This window comes from Pseudophryne corroboree, unplaced genomic scaffold (assembly GCF_028390025.1).
Source record: "Pseudophryne corroboree isolate aPseCor3 unplaced genomic scaffold, aPseCor3.hap2 scaffold_703, whole genome shotgun sequence".
NCBI classification, from domain to species: domain Eukaryota; kingdom Metazoa; phylum Chordata; class Amphibia; order Anura; family Myobatrachidae; genus Pseudophryne; species Pseudophryne corroboree.
In genome coordinates this window covers 220667-236854 of record NW_026970286.1, presented here as the reverse complement: position 1 = coordinate 236854, position 16188 = coordinate 220667, and the positions used below count along the sequence as shown (strand labels likewise).

The window sequence follows — 16188 nt, the reverse complement described above, 5'->3', positions numbered from 1 at the left end:
TGGCTGATTTCTGCAGCCTTTTTCCTCTCCCTCTGTCACGGGGCAGAAATGAGGAACCTTTTGCCCGCTTGTCCACGAAAAGACTGCGCCTGATAATACGGCGTCTTCTCATGTTGAGAGGCGACCTGGGGTACAAACGTGGAATTCCCAGCTGTTGCCGTGGCCACCAGGTCTGAAAGACCGACCCCAAATAACTCCTCCCTTAATAAAGCAATACTTCCAAATGCCGTTTGGAATACGCATCACCTGACCACTGACGTGTCCATAACCCTCTACTGGTAGAAATGGACAACGCGCTTAGACTTGATGCCAGTCGGCAAATATTCCGCTGTGCATCACGCATATATAAAAATGCATCTTTTAAATGCTCTATAGGCAAAAATATACTGTCCCTATCTAGGGTATCAATATTTTCAGTCAGGGAATCCGACCACGCCAACCCAGCACTGCACATCCAGGCTGAGGCGATTGCTGGTCGCAGTATAACACCAGTATGTGTGTAAATACCTTTTAGGATACCCTCCTGCTTTCTATCAGCAGGATCCTTAAGGGCGGCCATCTCAGGCGAAGGTAGAGCCCTTACAAGCGTGTGAGCGCTTTATCCCCCCTAGGGGGTGTTTCCCAACGCACCCTAACCTCTGGCGGGAAAGGATATAATGCCAATAACATTTTAGAAATTATCCGTAGTTATCGGGGGAAACCCACGCATCATCACACACCTCATTTAATTTCTCAGATTCAGGAAAACTACAGGTAGTTTTTCCTCACTGAACATAATACCCCTTTTTTGGTGGTACTCGTATTATCAGAAATGTGTAAAACATTTTTCATTGCCTCAATCATGTAACGTGTGGCCCTACTGGAAGTCACATTCGTCTCTTCACTGTCGACACTGGAGTCAGTATCCGTGTCGGCGTCTATCTGCCATCTGAGGTAACGGGCGCTTTAGAGCCCCTGACGGCCTATGAGACGTCTGGACAGGCACAAGCTGAGTAACCGGCTGTCTCATGTCAACCACTGTCTTTTATACAGAGCTGACACTGTCACGTAATTCCTTCCAACAGTTCATCCACTCAGGTGTCGACCCCCTAGGGGGTGACATCACTATTACAGGCAATCTGCTCCGTCTCCACATCATTTTTCTCCTCATACATGTCGACACAAAAGTACCGACATACAGCACACACACAGGGAATGCTCTGATAGAGGACAGGACCCCACTAGCCCTTTGGGGAGACAGAGGGAGAGTTTGCCAGCACACACCAGAGCGCTATATATATACAGGGATAACCTTATATAAGTGTTTTTCCCCTTATAGCTGCTGTATAGTTAATACTGCGCCTAATTAGTGCCCCCCTCTCTTTTTTTTAACCCTTTCTGTAGTGTAGTGACTGCAGGGGAGAGACAGGGAGCTTCCCTCCAACGGAGCTGTGAGGGAAAATGGCAACAGTGTGCTGAGGAGATAGGCTCCGCCCCTTTTTCGCGGACTTTTCTCCTGCTTTTTTATGGATTCTGGCAGGGGTTAAATGCATCCATATAGCCCAGGAGCTATATGTGATGCATTTTTTTTGCCATCCAAGGTGTTTTTATTGCGTCTCAGGGCGCCCCCCCCAGCGCCCTGCACCCTCAGTGACCGAAGTGTGAAGTGTGCTGAGAGCAATGGCGCACAGCTGCAGTGCTGTGCGCTACCTTGTTGAAGACAGGACGTCTTCTGCCGCCGATTTTCCGGACCTCTTCTGCCTTCTGGCTCTGTAAGGGGGCCGGCGGCGCGGCTCTGGGACCCATCCAAGCTGGGCCTGTGATCGTCCCTCTGGAGCTAATGTCCAGTAGCCTAAGAAGCCCAATCCACTCTGCACGCAGGTGAGTTCGCTTCTTCTCCCCTTAGTCCCTCGATGCAGTGAGCCTGTTGCCAGCAGGTCTCGCTGAAAATAAAAAACCTAATCTAAAACTTTCACTAAGAAGCTCAGGAGAGCCCCTAGTGTGCACCCTTCTCGTTCGGGCACAGAGATCTAACTGGGGCTTGGAGGAGGGTCATAGGGGGAGGAGCCAGTGCACACCAGATAGTCCTAAAGCTTTCTTTAGATGTGCCCAGTCTCCTGCGGAGCCGCTATTCCCCATGGTCCTTACGGAGTTCCCAGCATCCACTTAGGACGTTAGAGAAATTATATATATATATATATCTACATATATATATCTATATATATATATATATCTATATATATATATATATACACATACACATAGATACATATTAATACATGCACATGTATATACACAGACACTGTATACTATCAGTGTGTAAACACACAAACACATATACACACGTGTGTGTGTGTGTGTGTATATATATATATATATATATATATATATATATATATATATATATATATATATATATATATATACACACACACACACACACACACACACACACACACACACACACACACAACAGTTATATTGTATATGTAACAGAGCTCTGATATTGGCCACAGGCTTAAAATTCCTGATGATTTTGCTGCCTAAACGCAGCTTAGTTATTGGAGCCTCCCTGCGGGCTTCCTCCCCCCCTCTCTCTCCTGCAGAAGAGAATTCTTTGCAGGTGCAGCCTTTATTATGGCTGCCGATTTCCCCCACACTGCTCCCCCCCCCCCCCCGTTGTTCAGCAGACGGGAGACGGGGAATGCAAGTTTCACCGCAGTCGGAGATTGGTGAGAGGCTGCCAAAGCGGGCCGCGGCAGCAGCTGTCCGCGGTCAGGTCGGCCGCTCAGCCCACGAGAGCCGTACCGGGGTAGGGAGGAGGACTGATCCGGAGAGACGGGGAGCGGCGAGCGTTCCGGCGGTAGTGGCGGGAGCTGCTCGCTAGCTACCCCTGCAAGCGGCCAGCGGCGCCGGGTGACCCAGGAAGCGTCGAGCGGCCTGCGCAGTGCCGGGGTTCGCTCGCTGGCTCCCTGTGAAGAATTAGCAAGGGATTTTACAAGTGGCAGGCAGCAGGGGATTTACAGTTACAGTATATAAATATATACAGTCCCCACATAATGGGCGGCAGCGTGAGCTGACCGCCCGCAATAGACAAAAAAAAGTAAGTAAGTGAGCGGCGGCAGTGAGAGCTGCCTACCGCTCAGTACCTGCACCACCTGCGGAGGCCATGACGGGACCTTTCTGTAAGCGCCGTCCTGCGTCCTTGTGCAGCCCGTGGCTGCAATCAGCTGCGCTGAATTTAGTCAATGGCGGGGCCCTTTGTATGAGCGCCGGCAGACCATCTGCTGCTAATGCAGCACCAATGATCCCTAACCCGAACTTCTCTGATAAGTTGGGAAGGGATCAGGTAGAAAAATAATCTTGTTTGAAGAATCGCAGGACATTCAGTCCTCAGTACCTTCCGCTAGAGGCACAGAAAAATACTGAAGGCTCTATGGGATTATGGAGGGGATGGCCAGTTACTAATTTAAATATTTAAATATGTGCCATTTCCGGCTACGCCCAGTCCATAACCCAAGAGTACTCCAGTGACCCCTAGTGGATGAAAAAGAAAGAAGTGATAATGCCACTGTATAGGTCATTGGTTCGACCCCATCTGGAATACTGTGTCCAGTTCTGGAGACCATATCGCCAGAAGGATATAAACACATTAGAGAGTGTACACAGAAGGGCAACTAAAATGGTGCATGGCCGACATCACAAAACTTACCCGGAAAGGCTAAAAGATCTTAACATGTATAGTATGGAGGAGAGAAGGGAAAGGGGGGACATGATAGAAACTTTCAAATATACCAAAGGTTTTAACAAAGTTCAGGAGGGAAACATTCTTCAAAGGAAGAGAAGTATTAGAACTCGAGGACATACACTGAGACTGGAGGGGGGGAGGTTCAGGGGAAATTTCAGGAAAAATTACTTCACAGAAAGGGTAGTGGATAAGTGGAATAGCCTCCCATCAGAGGTGGTAGAGGCTAAGACTGTAGAGCAATTTAAACATGCTAAAGGATATGCATATGAATATCCTTACAAAGAATGAAGGTTCAAAAAGGGTTGAGATTGCCAAAAGAATAAAAAAAAAAAGGCAGACTAGTTGGGCCAAGTGGTTCTTATCTGCCGTCAAATTCTATGTTTCTATGGATGATAAAAGTATTAAACATCGGTCATAGACCATCGATTATTTTGAATAATCTATGGTTGGTGGCCATCCCTAGCTACCCCTAGGCAACAAGCATTTCCTGTGGCAACGAACAAAGATCCCAGAGCATAAAACCCCTGGCAATAAGCATGGCAACGAACATGAAACCCCTAGCAACGCGCAGGTAATAAAAATCAAAAACCTGCCCTGGGAGGTGTGAGCAAATTCCAAAAAGTCACCACTGAAGGCGTTAAAAGGCATCACCCTTGTGGAGCACCACCTTTTCACCTTTTAAATATTTACAAATACATGAAGAATCCTCAAATCTGGCAGGGTATTACGTAAGCCATGGTGCAGTATCCCGGAATAGAGTAACAAATAACACGCTGCACACATGGAACGCATCTGGCATGAATATGTAACATGATAGAGAATTGATCACACTAAAGAGTTGCTGTTAGGAAGATGCGTTTTCCAATTATGTTATCAAAGTCCTAAAGCTGTTAGACCGTAACCATACTCCTGTCGTCATGGCTCCGGAACAGTCCTAGCGTAAAAACACAGAGGGCGCCACAGGGTGGCGGACGTTCCCCTAGCGCAGGAACACACAGGGCTGCACATGGTGGCAGGCGTTCCCCTAGCGCAGGAACATACAGGGCAGCACATGGTGGCGGGCGGGCCCCTAGTACAGGAACACACAGGGCTGCACATGGTGGCAGGCGTTCCCCTAGCGCAGGAACATACAGGGCAGCACATGGTGGCGGGCGGGCCCCTAGTACAGGAACACACAGGGCAGCACATGGTGGCGGGCGTTCCCCTAGCACAGGAACACACAGGGCAGCACATGGTGGCGGGCGTTCCCCTAGCACAGGAACATACAGGGCAGCACATGGTGGCAGGCGTTCCCCTAGCACAGGAACACACAGGGCAGCACATGGTGGCGGGCGTTCCCCTAGCACAGGAACACACAGGGCAGCACATGGTGGCGGGCGTTCCCCTAGCACAGGAACACACAGGGCAGCACATGGTGGCGGGCATTTCCCTAGCTCGGGAACATACAGGGCAGCACATGGTGGCGGGCATTTCCCTAGCTCAGGAACACCCAGGGCTGCACATGGTGGCAGGCGTTCCCCTAGCGCAGGAACACACAGGGCAGCACATGGTGGCGGGCATTTCCCTAGCTCGGGAACATACAGGGCAGCACATGGTGGAGGGCATTTCCCTAGCTCAGGAACACCCAGGGCTGCACATGGTGGCGGGCATTTCCCTAGCTCGGGAACACCCAGGGCTGCACATGGTGGCGGGCATTTCCCTAGCTCGGGAACATACAGGGCTGCACATGGTGGCGGGCATTTCCCTAGCTCGGGAACACCCACGGCAGCACATGGTGGCGGGCATTTCCCTAGCTCGGGAACACCCAGGGCTGCACATGGTGGCGGGCATTTCCCTAGCTCGGGAACATACAGGGCAGCACATGGTGGAGGGCATTTCCCTAGCTCAGGAACACCCAGGGCTGCACATGGTGGCGGGCATTTCCCTAGCTCGGGAACACCCAGGGCTGCACATGGTGGCGGGCATTTCCCTAGCTCGGGAACACCCAGGGCTGCACATGGTGGCGGGCATTTCCCTAGCTCGGGAACATACAGGGCTGCACATGGTGGAGGGCATTTCCCTAGCTCGGGAACATACAGGGCTGCAAATGGTGGCGGGCATTTCCCTAGCTCGGGAACACCTAGGGCTGAACATGGTGGCGGGCATTTCCCTAGCTCGGGAACATACAGGGCTGCACATGGTGGCGGGCATTTCCCTAGCGCAGGAACACTCAAGGCGGCACACAGTGGCAGGTGTTCCCGTAGCACAGGAACATGAAGGGTGGCACATGGTGGCGGGTGTTCCCCTAGCACAGGAACACACAGGCGGCACACAATGGCAGGTGTTCCCCTAGCACAGGAACACGAAGGGTGGCACGCGGTGGCGGGCGTTCCCCCTTTGCGCTGGATTTCTCATTACACATACAGTAGGTTGTCACAGCACAGATTTGACACACTATATGAGGATTATGAGGCACACACAAGCATTACATGAAATTACACAGACATTAGTAGATTTCGCCTCTAGGATCATTAAGGATTGAAGCTCGTTGTCCAGGAATTTATAGGCACACAAGAACATTCCATAATAACAGCAGCAACACGGTGTTCTCCAGGCTCACACATGAACAATACACGTCAGGTTAATATGAAGAGAAATAATAGCACACACAGCAAGAACTCACCTCGGGAAGCAGATGCAGGAAACTCATTGTAATGTTCCCATTGACATCAGGAAGGCCTGACCAGTCACCATGCTGGGAAACCACAAGGATATATGCTTCAAGATGAATATTGGAGCAACCCGCCCTCCTTAATAAACCCATAATATGGAGGGTGAAATCTTAAAATAAAAATGCTTCTTGATTCCATGTGCAGCGGAGAAAAGTGAATAGAGCCCTCTCAATGGTAAGACACAATACCATCAGGAGAATCGCACTTACCAGCAGCTGCTCCTCCTTCTCCCCAGTCTCCTTAATGATGATCTCAATCTCCTGGTTCAGACCCTCCACGCTGTTCCGGAACCGGGACCCAGACGACTTGCCGATGGGAATAGTCAGCGGCGTCAGAACATTCTTGGACATAGAGGTCTGCAGAAATGAAGACACCGTTATATATTATACAGACAGACTTGTAATGTGATACGCTGTACTGATATGGAGGAACCGGATAGACTGGTAATGTGATACGATGTACTGATATGGAGGAACCGCACAGTCTGACTATGTGATACGCTGTACTGATATGGAGGAACCGGACAGACTGGTAATGTAATACGCTGTACTGATATGGAGGAACCGGACAGACTGGTAATGTGATACGCTGTACTGATATGGAGGAACCGGACAGACTGGTAATGGTAACGTCTGGCAATGTGATACGCTGTACTGATATGGAGGAACCGGACAGACTAGTAATGTGATACGCTGTACGGATATGGAGGAATCGGGCAGACTGGTAATGTGATACGCTGCACTGATATGGAGGAACCGGGAAGACTGGTAATGTGATACGCTGTACTGATATAGAGGAACCGGACAGACTGGTAATGTGATATGCTGTACTGATATGGAGGAACCGGACAGACTGGTGATGTGATACACTGTACTGATATGGAGGAACCGGACAGACTGGTAATGGTAATGTGATACGCTGTACTGATATAGAGGAACCGGGAAGACTGGTAATGTGATACGCTGTATTGATATGGAGGAACCGGGCAGACTGGTAATGTGATACGCTGTACTGATATGGAGGAACTGGACAGACTGGTAATGTAATACGCTGTACTGATATGGAGGAACCGGACAGACTGGTAATGTGATACGCTGTACTGATATGGAGGAACCGGACAGACTGGTAATGTGATATGCTGTACTGATATGGAGGAACCGGACAGACTGGTGATGTGATACGCTGTACTGATATGGAGGAACCGGATAGACTAGTAATGTGATACGCTGTACGGATATGGAGGAATCGGGAAGACTGGTAATGTGATACGCTGCACTGATATGGAGGAACCGGGAAGACTGGTAATGTGATACGCTGTACTGATATAGAGGAACCGGACAGACTGGTAATGTGATATGCTGTACTGATATGGAGGAACCGGACAGACTGGTGATGTGATACACTGTACTGATATGGAGGAACCGGACAGACTGGTAATGGTAATGTGATACGCTGTACTGATATAGAGGAACCGGGCAGACTGGTAATGTGATACGCTGTATTGATATGGAGGAACCGGGCAGACTGGTAATGTGATACGCTGTACTGATATGGAGGAACTGGACAGACTGGTAATGTAATACGCTGTACTGATATGGAGGAACCGGACAGACTGGTAATGTGATACGCTGTACTGATATGGAGGAACCGGACAGACTGGTAATGGTAACGTCTGGCAATGTGATACGCTGTACTGATATGGAGGAACCGGACAGACTGGTAATGTGATACGCTGTACTGATATGGAGGAACCGGTCAGACTGGTAATGTGATACGCTGTACTGATATGGAGGAACTGGACAGACTGGTAATGTAATACGCTGTACTGATATGGAGGAACCGGACAGAGTGGTAATGTGATATGCTGTCCTGATATGGAGGAACCGGACAGACTGGTAATGTGATACGCTGTACTGATATGGAGGAACCGGATAGACTGGTAATGTGATACGCTGTACTGATATGGAGGAACCGGATAGACTGGTAATGTGATACGCTGTACTGATATGGAGGAATCGGACAGACTGGTAACGTGATACGCTGTACTGATATGGAGGAACCGGATAGACTGGTAATGTGATACGCTGTACTGATATGGAGGAACCGGATAGACTGGTAATGTGATACGCTGTACTGATATGGAGGAATCGGACAGACTGGTAACGTGATACGCTGTACTGATATGGAGGAACCGGATAGACTGGTAATGTGATATGCTGTACTGATATGGAGGAACTGGACAGACTGGTAATGTGATACGCTGTTCTGATATGGAGGAACCGGATAGACTGGTAATGTGATACGCTGTACTGATATGGAGGAACCGGATAGACTGGTAATGTGATACGCTGTACTGATATGGACGAACCGGATAGACTGGTAATGTGATACGCTGTACTGATCTGGAGGAACCGGACAGACTGGTAATGTGATACGCTGTACTGATATGGAGGAACCGGACAGACTGGTAATGGTAATGTGATACGCTGTACTGATAGAGGAACCGGGCAGACTGGTAATGTGATACGCTGTATTGATATGGAGGAACCGGGCAGACTGGTAATGTGATACGCTGTACTGATATGGAGGAACCGGATAGACCGGTAATGAGATACGCTGTACTGATATGGAGGAACCGGACAGACTGGTAATGGTAACGTCCGGCAATGTGATACGCTGTACTGATATGGAGGAACCGGACAGATTGGTAATGTGATACGCTGTACTGATATGGAGGAACCGGATAGACTGGTAATGGTAACGTCTGGCAATGTAATACGCTGTACTGATATGGAGGAACCAGGCAGACTGGTAATGCGATATGCTGTACTGATATGGTGGAATCGGACAGACTGGTAATGGTAATGTGATACGCTGTACTGATATGGAGGAACCGGACAGACTGGTAATGTGATACGCTGTACTGATATGGAGGAACCGGGCAGACTGGTAATGTGATACGCTGTACTGATATGGAGGAACCGGACAGACTGGTAATGTGATACACTGTACCGATATGGAGGAACCGGATAGACTGGTAATGTGATATGCTGCACGGATATGGAGGAACCGGACAGACTGGTAACGTGATACGCTGTACTGATATGGAGGAACCGGATAGACTGGTAATGTGATACGCTGTACTGATATGGAGGAACCGGATAGACTGGTAATGTGATACGCTGTACTGATATGGAGGAACCGGATAGACTGGTAACGTGATACGCTGTACTGATATGGAGGAACCGGGCAGACTGGTAATGTGATACGCTGTACTGATATGGAGGAACCGGATAGACTGGTAATGTGATACGCTGTACTGATATGGAGGATCCGGATAGACTGGTAATGTGATACGCTGTATTGATATGGAAGAACCGGGCAGACTGGTAATGTGATACGCTGTACTGATATGGAGGAACCGGAAAGACTGGTAATGTGATATGCTGTACTGATATGGAGGAACCGGACAGACTGGTAATGGTAACGTCTGGCAATGTGATACGCTGTACTGATATAGAGGAACCGGACAGACTGGTAATGTGATACGCTATACTGATATGGAGGAACCGGACAGACTGGTAATGGTAATGTGATACGCTGTACTGATATAGAGGAATCAGACAGACTGGTAATGTGATACGCTGTACTGATATGGAGGAACCGGACAGACTGGTAATGTGATACGCTGTACTGAAATGGAGGAACCGGACAGACTGGTAATGTGATACGCTATACTGATATGGAGGAACCGGGCAGACTGGTAATGTGATACGCTATACTGATATAGAGGAACCGGGCAGACTGGTAATGCAATACGCTGTACTGATATGGAGGAACCGGACAGACTGGTAATGGTAACGTCTGGTAATGTGATACGCTGTACTGATATGGAGGAACCGGGAAGATTGGTAATGCGATACGCTGTACTGATATGGAGGAACCGGACAGACTGGTAATGGTAACGTCTGGTAATGTGATACGCTGTACTGATATGGAGGAACCGGACAGACTGGTAATGGTAATGTGATACGCTGTACTGATATGGAGGAACCGGACAGACTGGTAATGTGATACGCTGTACTGATATGGAGGAACCGGACAGACTGGTAATGTGATACGTTGTACTGATATGGAGGAACCGGGAAGATTGGTAATGTGATACGCTGTACTGACATGGAGGAACCGGACAGATTGGTAATGTGATACGCTGTACTGATATGGAGGAACCGGACAGACTGGTAATGTGATACGCTGTACTGATATGGAGGAACCGGACAGACTGGTAATGGTAATGTAATACGCTGTACTGATATGGAGGAACCGGACAGCTCTCTATCTACATATACACATGATGGCTCACAGTGAGAGTGTGTGTGCGTGTGTGCGTGTGTGTGTGTGTGTGTGTGTGTGTGTGTGTGTTATTATAGTAACTCTCTAAGTGTAAGCATTAATGTGTAATTTTAGATTGAGAGGATGAAGTGAAAGTATTTGGAGAAATAACGGTATGTATGAATGAGAGGAAGGGGTCTGCAGTAGCTGCAGATTGGGCTTTATGTGAGCAGCAGCTGGTAACCTGCATTTGGGGCTTATGTGCGCGGTAAATCTGTGGCTCCCAGCAGGGGGGCAGCACACAAAGAAGAGAGGACAGCTTCTCTTGGGGCAGGCCTGAGACACGCCACACACCATCTGCATAGTAAATGTGCTGGAGAAGAGTTATCTGTATATTCCGTGATCTGCCGCTGCTTCCCCTAGCCAATCACACCGCCAGTCTCTACAGAACAGAAGTGTCAGCTGACGGCGCTCATCAGCTCCATCGCAGCTCGGCCTGGTGTTTACTAAGCAACAATCTAAGTGTATACTGCACCATGTGACCACGCCATGTATAACGCCGGCTCAGAGGAGAAACACCGCAGGGACTTACACTCATTAGTGCATGGGCACCCATTTACCACCAAGAGCAGACAGGGGTTCACCAGGACGTGTTCCAATGTCACGTTCTGCTCACACGTAATAAGGGGCTGTATTATTTTACTTAAAGCTTCCAAACCGTACAGAAGACAGGCAGAGAGTAAGTGAGGCCGCCGTGTGCTCACTGCTAAGCTACTGGTTATAATGTACGGTGAGAGGAGAAGAGCCGCAGCTAGCGTGTGATGTGCCACAGGCCGCCGCAGCTAGCGTGTGATGTGCCACAGGCCGCCGCAACTAGCGTGTGATGTGCCACAGGCCCGCCGCAGCTTGCGTAGAATGTGCCACAGGCCCGCCGCAGCTAGCGTGGAATGTGCCACAGGTACGTAACACCGCCATTCTTGCTCCGCAGTGTGTGATGAATGACCCCACAAAATGTCACACATAACATATATGATCAGCCACTTGCAGTCTCTATGCACAGACTATGTGTACAGGGAGGTTACCCTACAGTGCGTTACACCACCCAGGCAGGTCAGAATTAGGGCGTCTGTCCCATCATTACAGAGAGGTTACCCTACAGTGCATTACACCACCAGGGCAGGTCAGAATTAGGGCGTCTGTCCAGTCATTACAGGGAGGTTACCCTACAGTGCGTTACACCACCCGGGCAGGTCAGAATTAGGGCGTCTTTTCCATCTTTACTGGGAGGTTACCCTACAGTGCATTACACCACCCGGGCAGGTCAGAATTAGGGTGTCTATCCCATCATAAAAGGGAGGTTACCCTACAGTGCGTTACATCACCCGGGCAGATCAGAATTAGGGCGTCTGTCCAGTCATTACAGGGAGGTTACCCTACAGTGCGTTACACCACCAGGGCAGGTCAGAATTAGGGTGTCTATCCCATCATTACAGGGAGGTTACCCTACAGTGCGTTACACCACCCGGGCAGGTCAGAATTAGGGTGTCTATCCCATCATTACAGGGAGGTTACCCTACAGTGCATTACACCACCCGGGCAGGTCAGAATTAGGGTGTCTATCCCATCATAAAAGGAAGGTTACCCTACAGTGCGTTACATCACCCGGGCAGATCAGAATTAGGGCGTCTGTCCCATCATTACAGGGAGGTTACCCTACAGTGCGTTACACCACCCGGGCAGGTCAGAATTACGGCGTCTTTTCCATCTTTACTGGGAGGTTACCCTACAGTGCATTACACCACCCGGGCAGGTCAGAATTATGGCGTCTGTCCCATCATTAGAGAGAGGTTACCCTATAGTGCATTACACCACCCGGGCAGGTCAGAAATAGGGCGTCTGTCCCATCATTACAGAGAGGTTACCCTATAGTGCATTACACCACCAGGGCAGGTCAGAATTTGGGCGTCTGTCCAGTCATTACAGGGAGGTTACCCTACAGTGCGTTACACCACCCGGGCAGGTCAGAAATAGGGCATCTGTCCCATCATTACAGAGAGGTTACCCTATAGTGCATTACACCACCAGGGCAGGTCAGAATTTGGGCGTCTGTCCAGTCATTACAGGGAGGTTACCCTACAGTGCGTTACACCACCCTGGCAGGTCAGAATTAGGGCGTCTTTTCCACCTTTACTGGGAGGTTACCCTACAGTGCATTACACCACCCGGGCAGGACAGAATTAGGGTGTCTGTCCCATCATAAAAGGGAGGTTACCCTACAGTGCGTTACATCATCCGGGCAGATCAGAATTAGGGCGTCTGTCCAGTCATTACAGGGAGGTTACCCTACAGTGCGTTACACCACCCGGGCAGGTAAGAATTACGACGTCTTTTCCATCTTTACTGGGAGGTTACCCTACAGTGCATTACACCACCCGGGCAGGTCAGAATTAGGGTGTCTATCCCATCATTACAGGGAGGTTACCCTACAGTGCGTTACACCACCCAGGCAGATCAGAATTAGGGCGTCTGTCCAGTCATTACAGGGAGGTTACCCTACAGTGCGTTACACCACCCGGGCAGGACAGAATTATGGCGTCTGTCCCATCATTACAGGGAGGTTACCCTACAGTGCGTTACACCACCCGGGCAGGTCAGAATTAGGGCCCCTGTCCAATCATTACAGGGAGGTTACCCTACAGTGCGTTACACCACCCGGGCAGGACAGAATTAGGGCGCCTGTCCCATCATAAAAGGGAGGTTACCCTACAGTGCGTTACATCACCCGGGCAGATCAGAATTAGGGCGTCTGTCCTATCATTACAGGGAGGTTTCCCTACAGTGCGTTACACCACCCGGGCAGGTGAGAATTAGGGCGTCTGTCCCATCATTACAGTGAGGTTACCCTACAGTGCGTTACACCACACAAGCAGGACAGAATTAGGGCGTCTGTCCCATCATTACAGGGAGGTTACCCTACAGTGCATTACACCACCCGGGCAGGACAGAATTATGGCGTCTTTTCCACCTTTACTGGGAGGTTACCCTACAGTGCATTACACCACCCGGGCAGGACAGAATTATGGCGTCTGTCCCATCATAAAAATAAGATTTTACTCACCGGTAAATCTATTTCTCGTAGTCCGTAGTGGATGCTGGGAACTCCGTAAGGACCATGGGGGATAGACGGGCTCCGCAGGAGACTGGGCACTCTAAAAGAAAGATTAGGTACTATCTGGTGTGCACTGGCTCCTCCCTCTATGCCCCTCCTCCAGACCTCAGTTAGGACACTGTGCCAGGAAGAGCTGACACGATAAGGAAGGATTTTGAATCCCGGGTAAGACTCATACCAGCCACACCAATCACACCGTATAACTCGTGATACTATACCCAGTTAACAGTATGAAATATAACGGAGCCTCTCAACAGATGGCTCAACAATAACCCTTTAGTTAGGCAATAACTATATACAAGTATTGCAGACAATCCGCACTTGGGATGGGCGCCCAGCATCCACTACGGACTACGAGAAATAGATTTACCGGTGAGTAAAATCTTATTTTCTCTGACGTCCTAGTGGATGCTGGGAACTCCGTAAGGACCATGGGGATTATACCAAAGCTCCCAAACGGGCGGGAGAGTGCGGATGACTCTGCAGCACCGAATGAGAAAACTCAAGGTCCTCCTCAGCCAGGGTATCAAATTTGTAAAATTTAGCAAACGTGTTTGCCCCTGACCAAGTTGCAGCTCGGCAAATTTGTAAAGCCGAGACCCCTCGGGCAGCCGCCCAAGATGATCCCACTTTCCTTGTGGAATGGGCTTAACCTGACTTAGGATGCGGCAATCCAGCCGCAGAATGCGCCAGCTGAATTGTGCTACAAATCCAGCGAGCAATAGTCTGCTTAGAAGCAGGAGCACCCAGTTTGTTGGGTGCATGCAGGATAAATAGCGAGTCAGTTTTCCTGACTCCAGCCGTCCTGGAAACATAAATTTTCAAGGCCCTGACTACGTCCAGTAACTTGGAATCTTCCAAGTCCCTAGTAGCCGCAGGCACTACAATAGGCTGGTTCAAGTGAAAAGCTGATACCACCTTAAGGAGAAACTGGGGACGAGTCCTCAATTCTGCCCTATCCATATGGAAAATCAGATAAGGGCTTTTACATGACAAAGCCGCCAATTCTGACACACGCCTGGCCGAAGCCAAGGCCAATAACATGACCACTTTTCCACGTGAGATATTTCAAATCCACAGTTTTAAGTGGCTCAAACCAATGTGATTTCAGGAAACTCAACACCACGTTGAAATCCCAAGGTGCCATAGGAGGCACAAAAAGGGGGCTGAACATGTAGCACTCCCTTTACAAATGTCTGAACTTCAGGCAGTGAAGCCAGTTCTTTCTGGAAGAAAATCGACAGAGCCGAAATCTGGACCTTAATGGAACCCAATTTTAGGCCCATAGTCACTCCCGACTGTAGGAAGTGCAGAAAACGACCCAGCTGAAATTCCTCAGTAGGGGCCTTCCTGGCCTCACATCACGCAACATATTTTCGCCAAATACGGTGATAATGGTTTGCGGTTACTTCTTTCCTAGCTTTTATCAGCGTAGGAATGACTTCCTCCGGAATGCCCTTTTCCTTTAGGATCCGGAATTCAACCGCCATGCCGTCAACGCAGCCGCGGTAAGACTTGGAACAGACAGAGCCCCTGCTGTAGCAGATCCTGTCTGAGCGGTTGAGGCCATGGGTCCTCTGATATCATTTCTTGAAGTTCTGGGTACCAAGCTCTTCTTGGCCAATCCGGAACCACGAGTATCGTTCTTACTCCTCGCCTTCTTATTATTCTCAGTACCTTTGGTATGAGAGGCAGAGGAGGGAACACATAAACCGACTGGTACACCCAAGGTGTCACTAGAGCGTCCACAGCTATCGCTTGAGGGTCCCTTGACCTGGCGCAATATCTCTTTAGCTTTTTGTTGAGGCGGGACGCCATCATGTCCACCTGTGGCCTTTCCCAACGGTTTACCAACAGTTAGAAGACTTCTGGATGAAGTCCCCACTCTCCCGGGTGTAGGTCGCGTCTGCTGAGGAAGTCTGCTTCCCAGTTGTCCACTCCCGGAATGAACACTGCTGACAGTGCTAAGATGTGATTTTCCGCCCATCTGAGAATCCTTGTGGCTTCTGCCATCGCCATCCTGCTTCTTGTGCCGCCCTGTCGGTTTACATGGGCGACTGCCGTGATGTTGTCTGATTGGATCAGTACTGGCTGGTTTTGAAGCAGGGGCCTTGCCTGACTTAGGGCATTGTAAATGGCCCTCAGTTCCAGAATATTTATGTGTAGGGACGACTCCTGACTTGACCAAAGTCCTTGGAAATTTCTTCCCTGTGTGACTGCCCCCCAGCCTCGAAGGCTGGCATCCGTGG

General features: G+C 49.6%; 1 protein-coding gene across 2 annotated transcripts in view; it reads right to left on the bottom strand.

Moving 5' to 3' along the window:
* Window positions 1–16188, bottom strand: part of FAM117B (family with sequence similarity 117 member B) — a 136704-nt gene that overhangs the window by 72467 nt on the left and 48049 nt on the right. Inside the window, exons 5-6 of one of the 2 annotated variants that reach the window (XM_063954622.1) lie at window positions 6648–6794; window positions 6390–6461 (exon numbers count right to left, since the gene is read on the bottom strand). In XM_063954622.1, coding sequence (XP_063810692.1) covers window positions 6390–6461; window positions 6648–6794 — 219 coding nt within the window. The remainder of the gene's footprint in view (window positions 1–6389; window positions 6462–6647; window positions 6795–16188) is intronic. The other variant, XM_063954623.1, reaches the window with a different exon arrangement.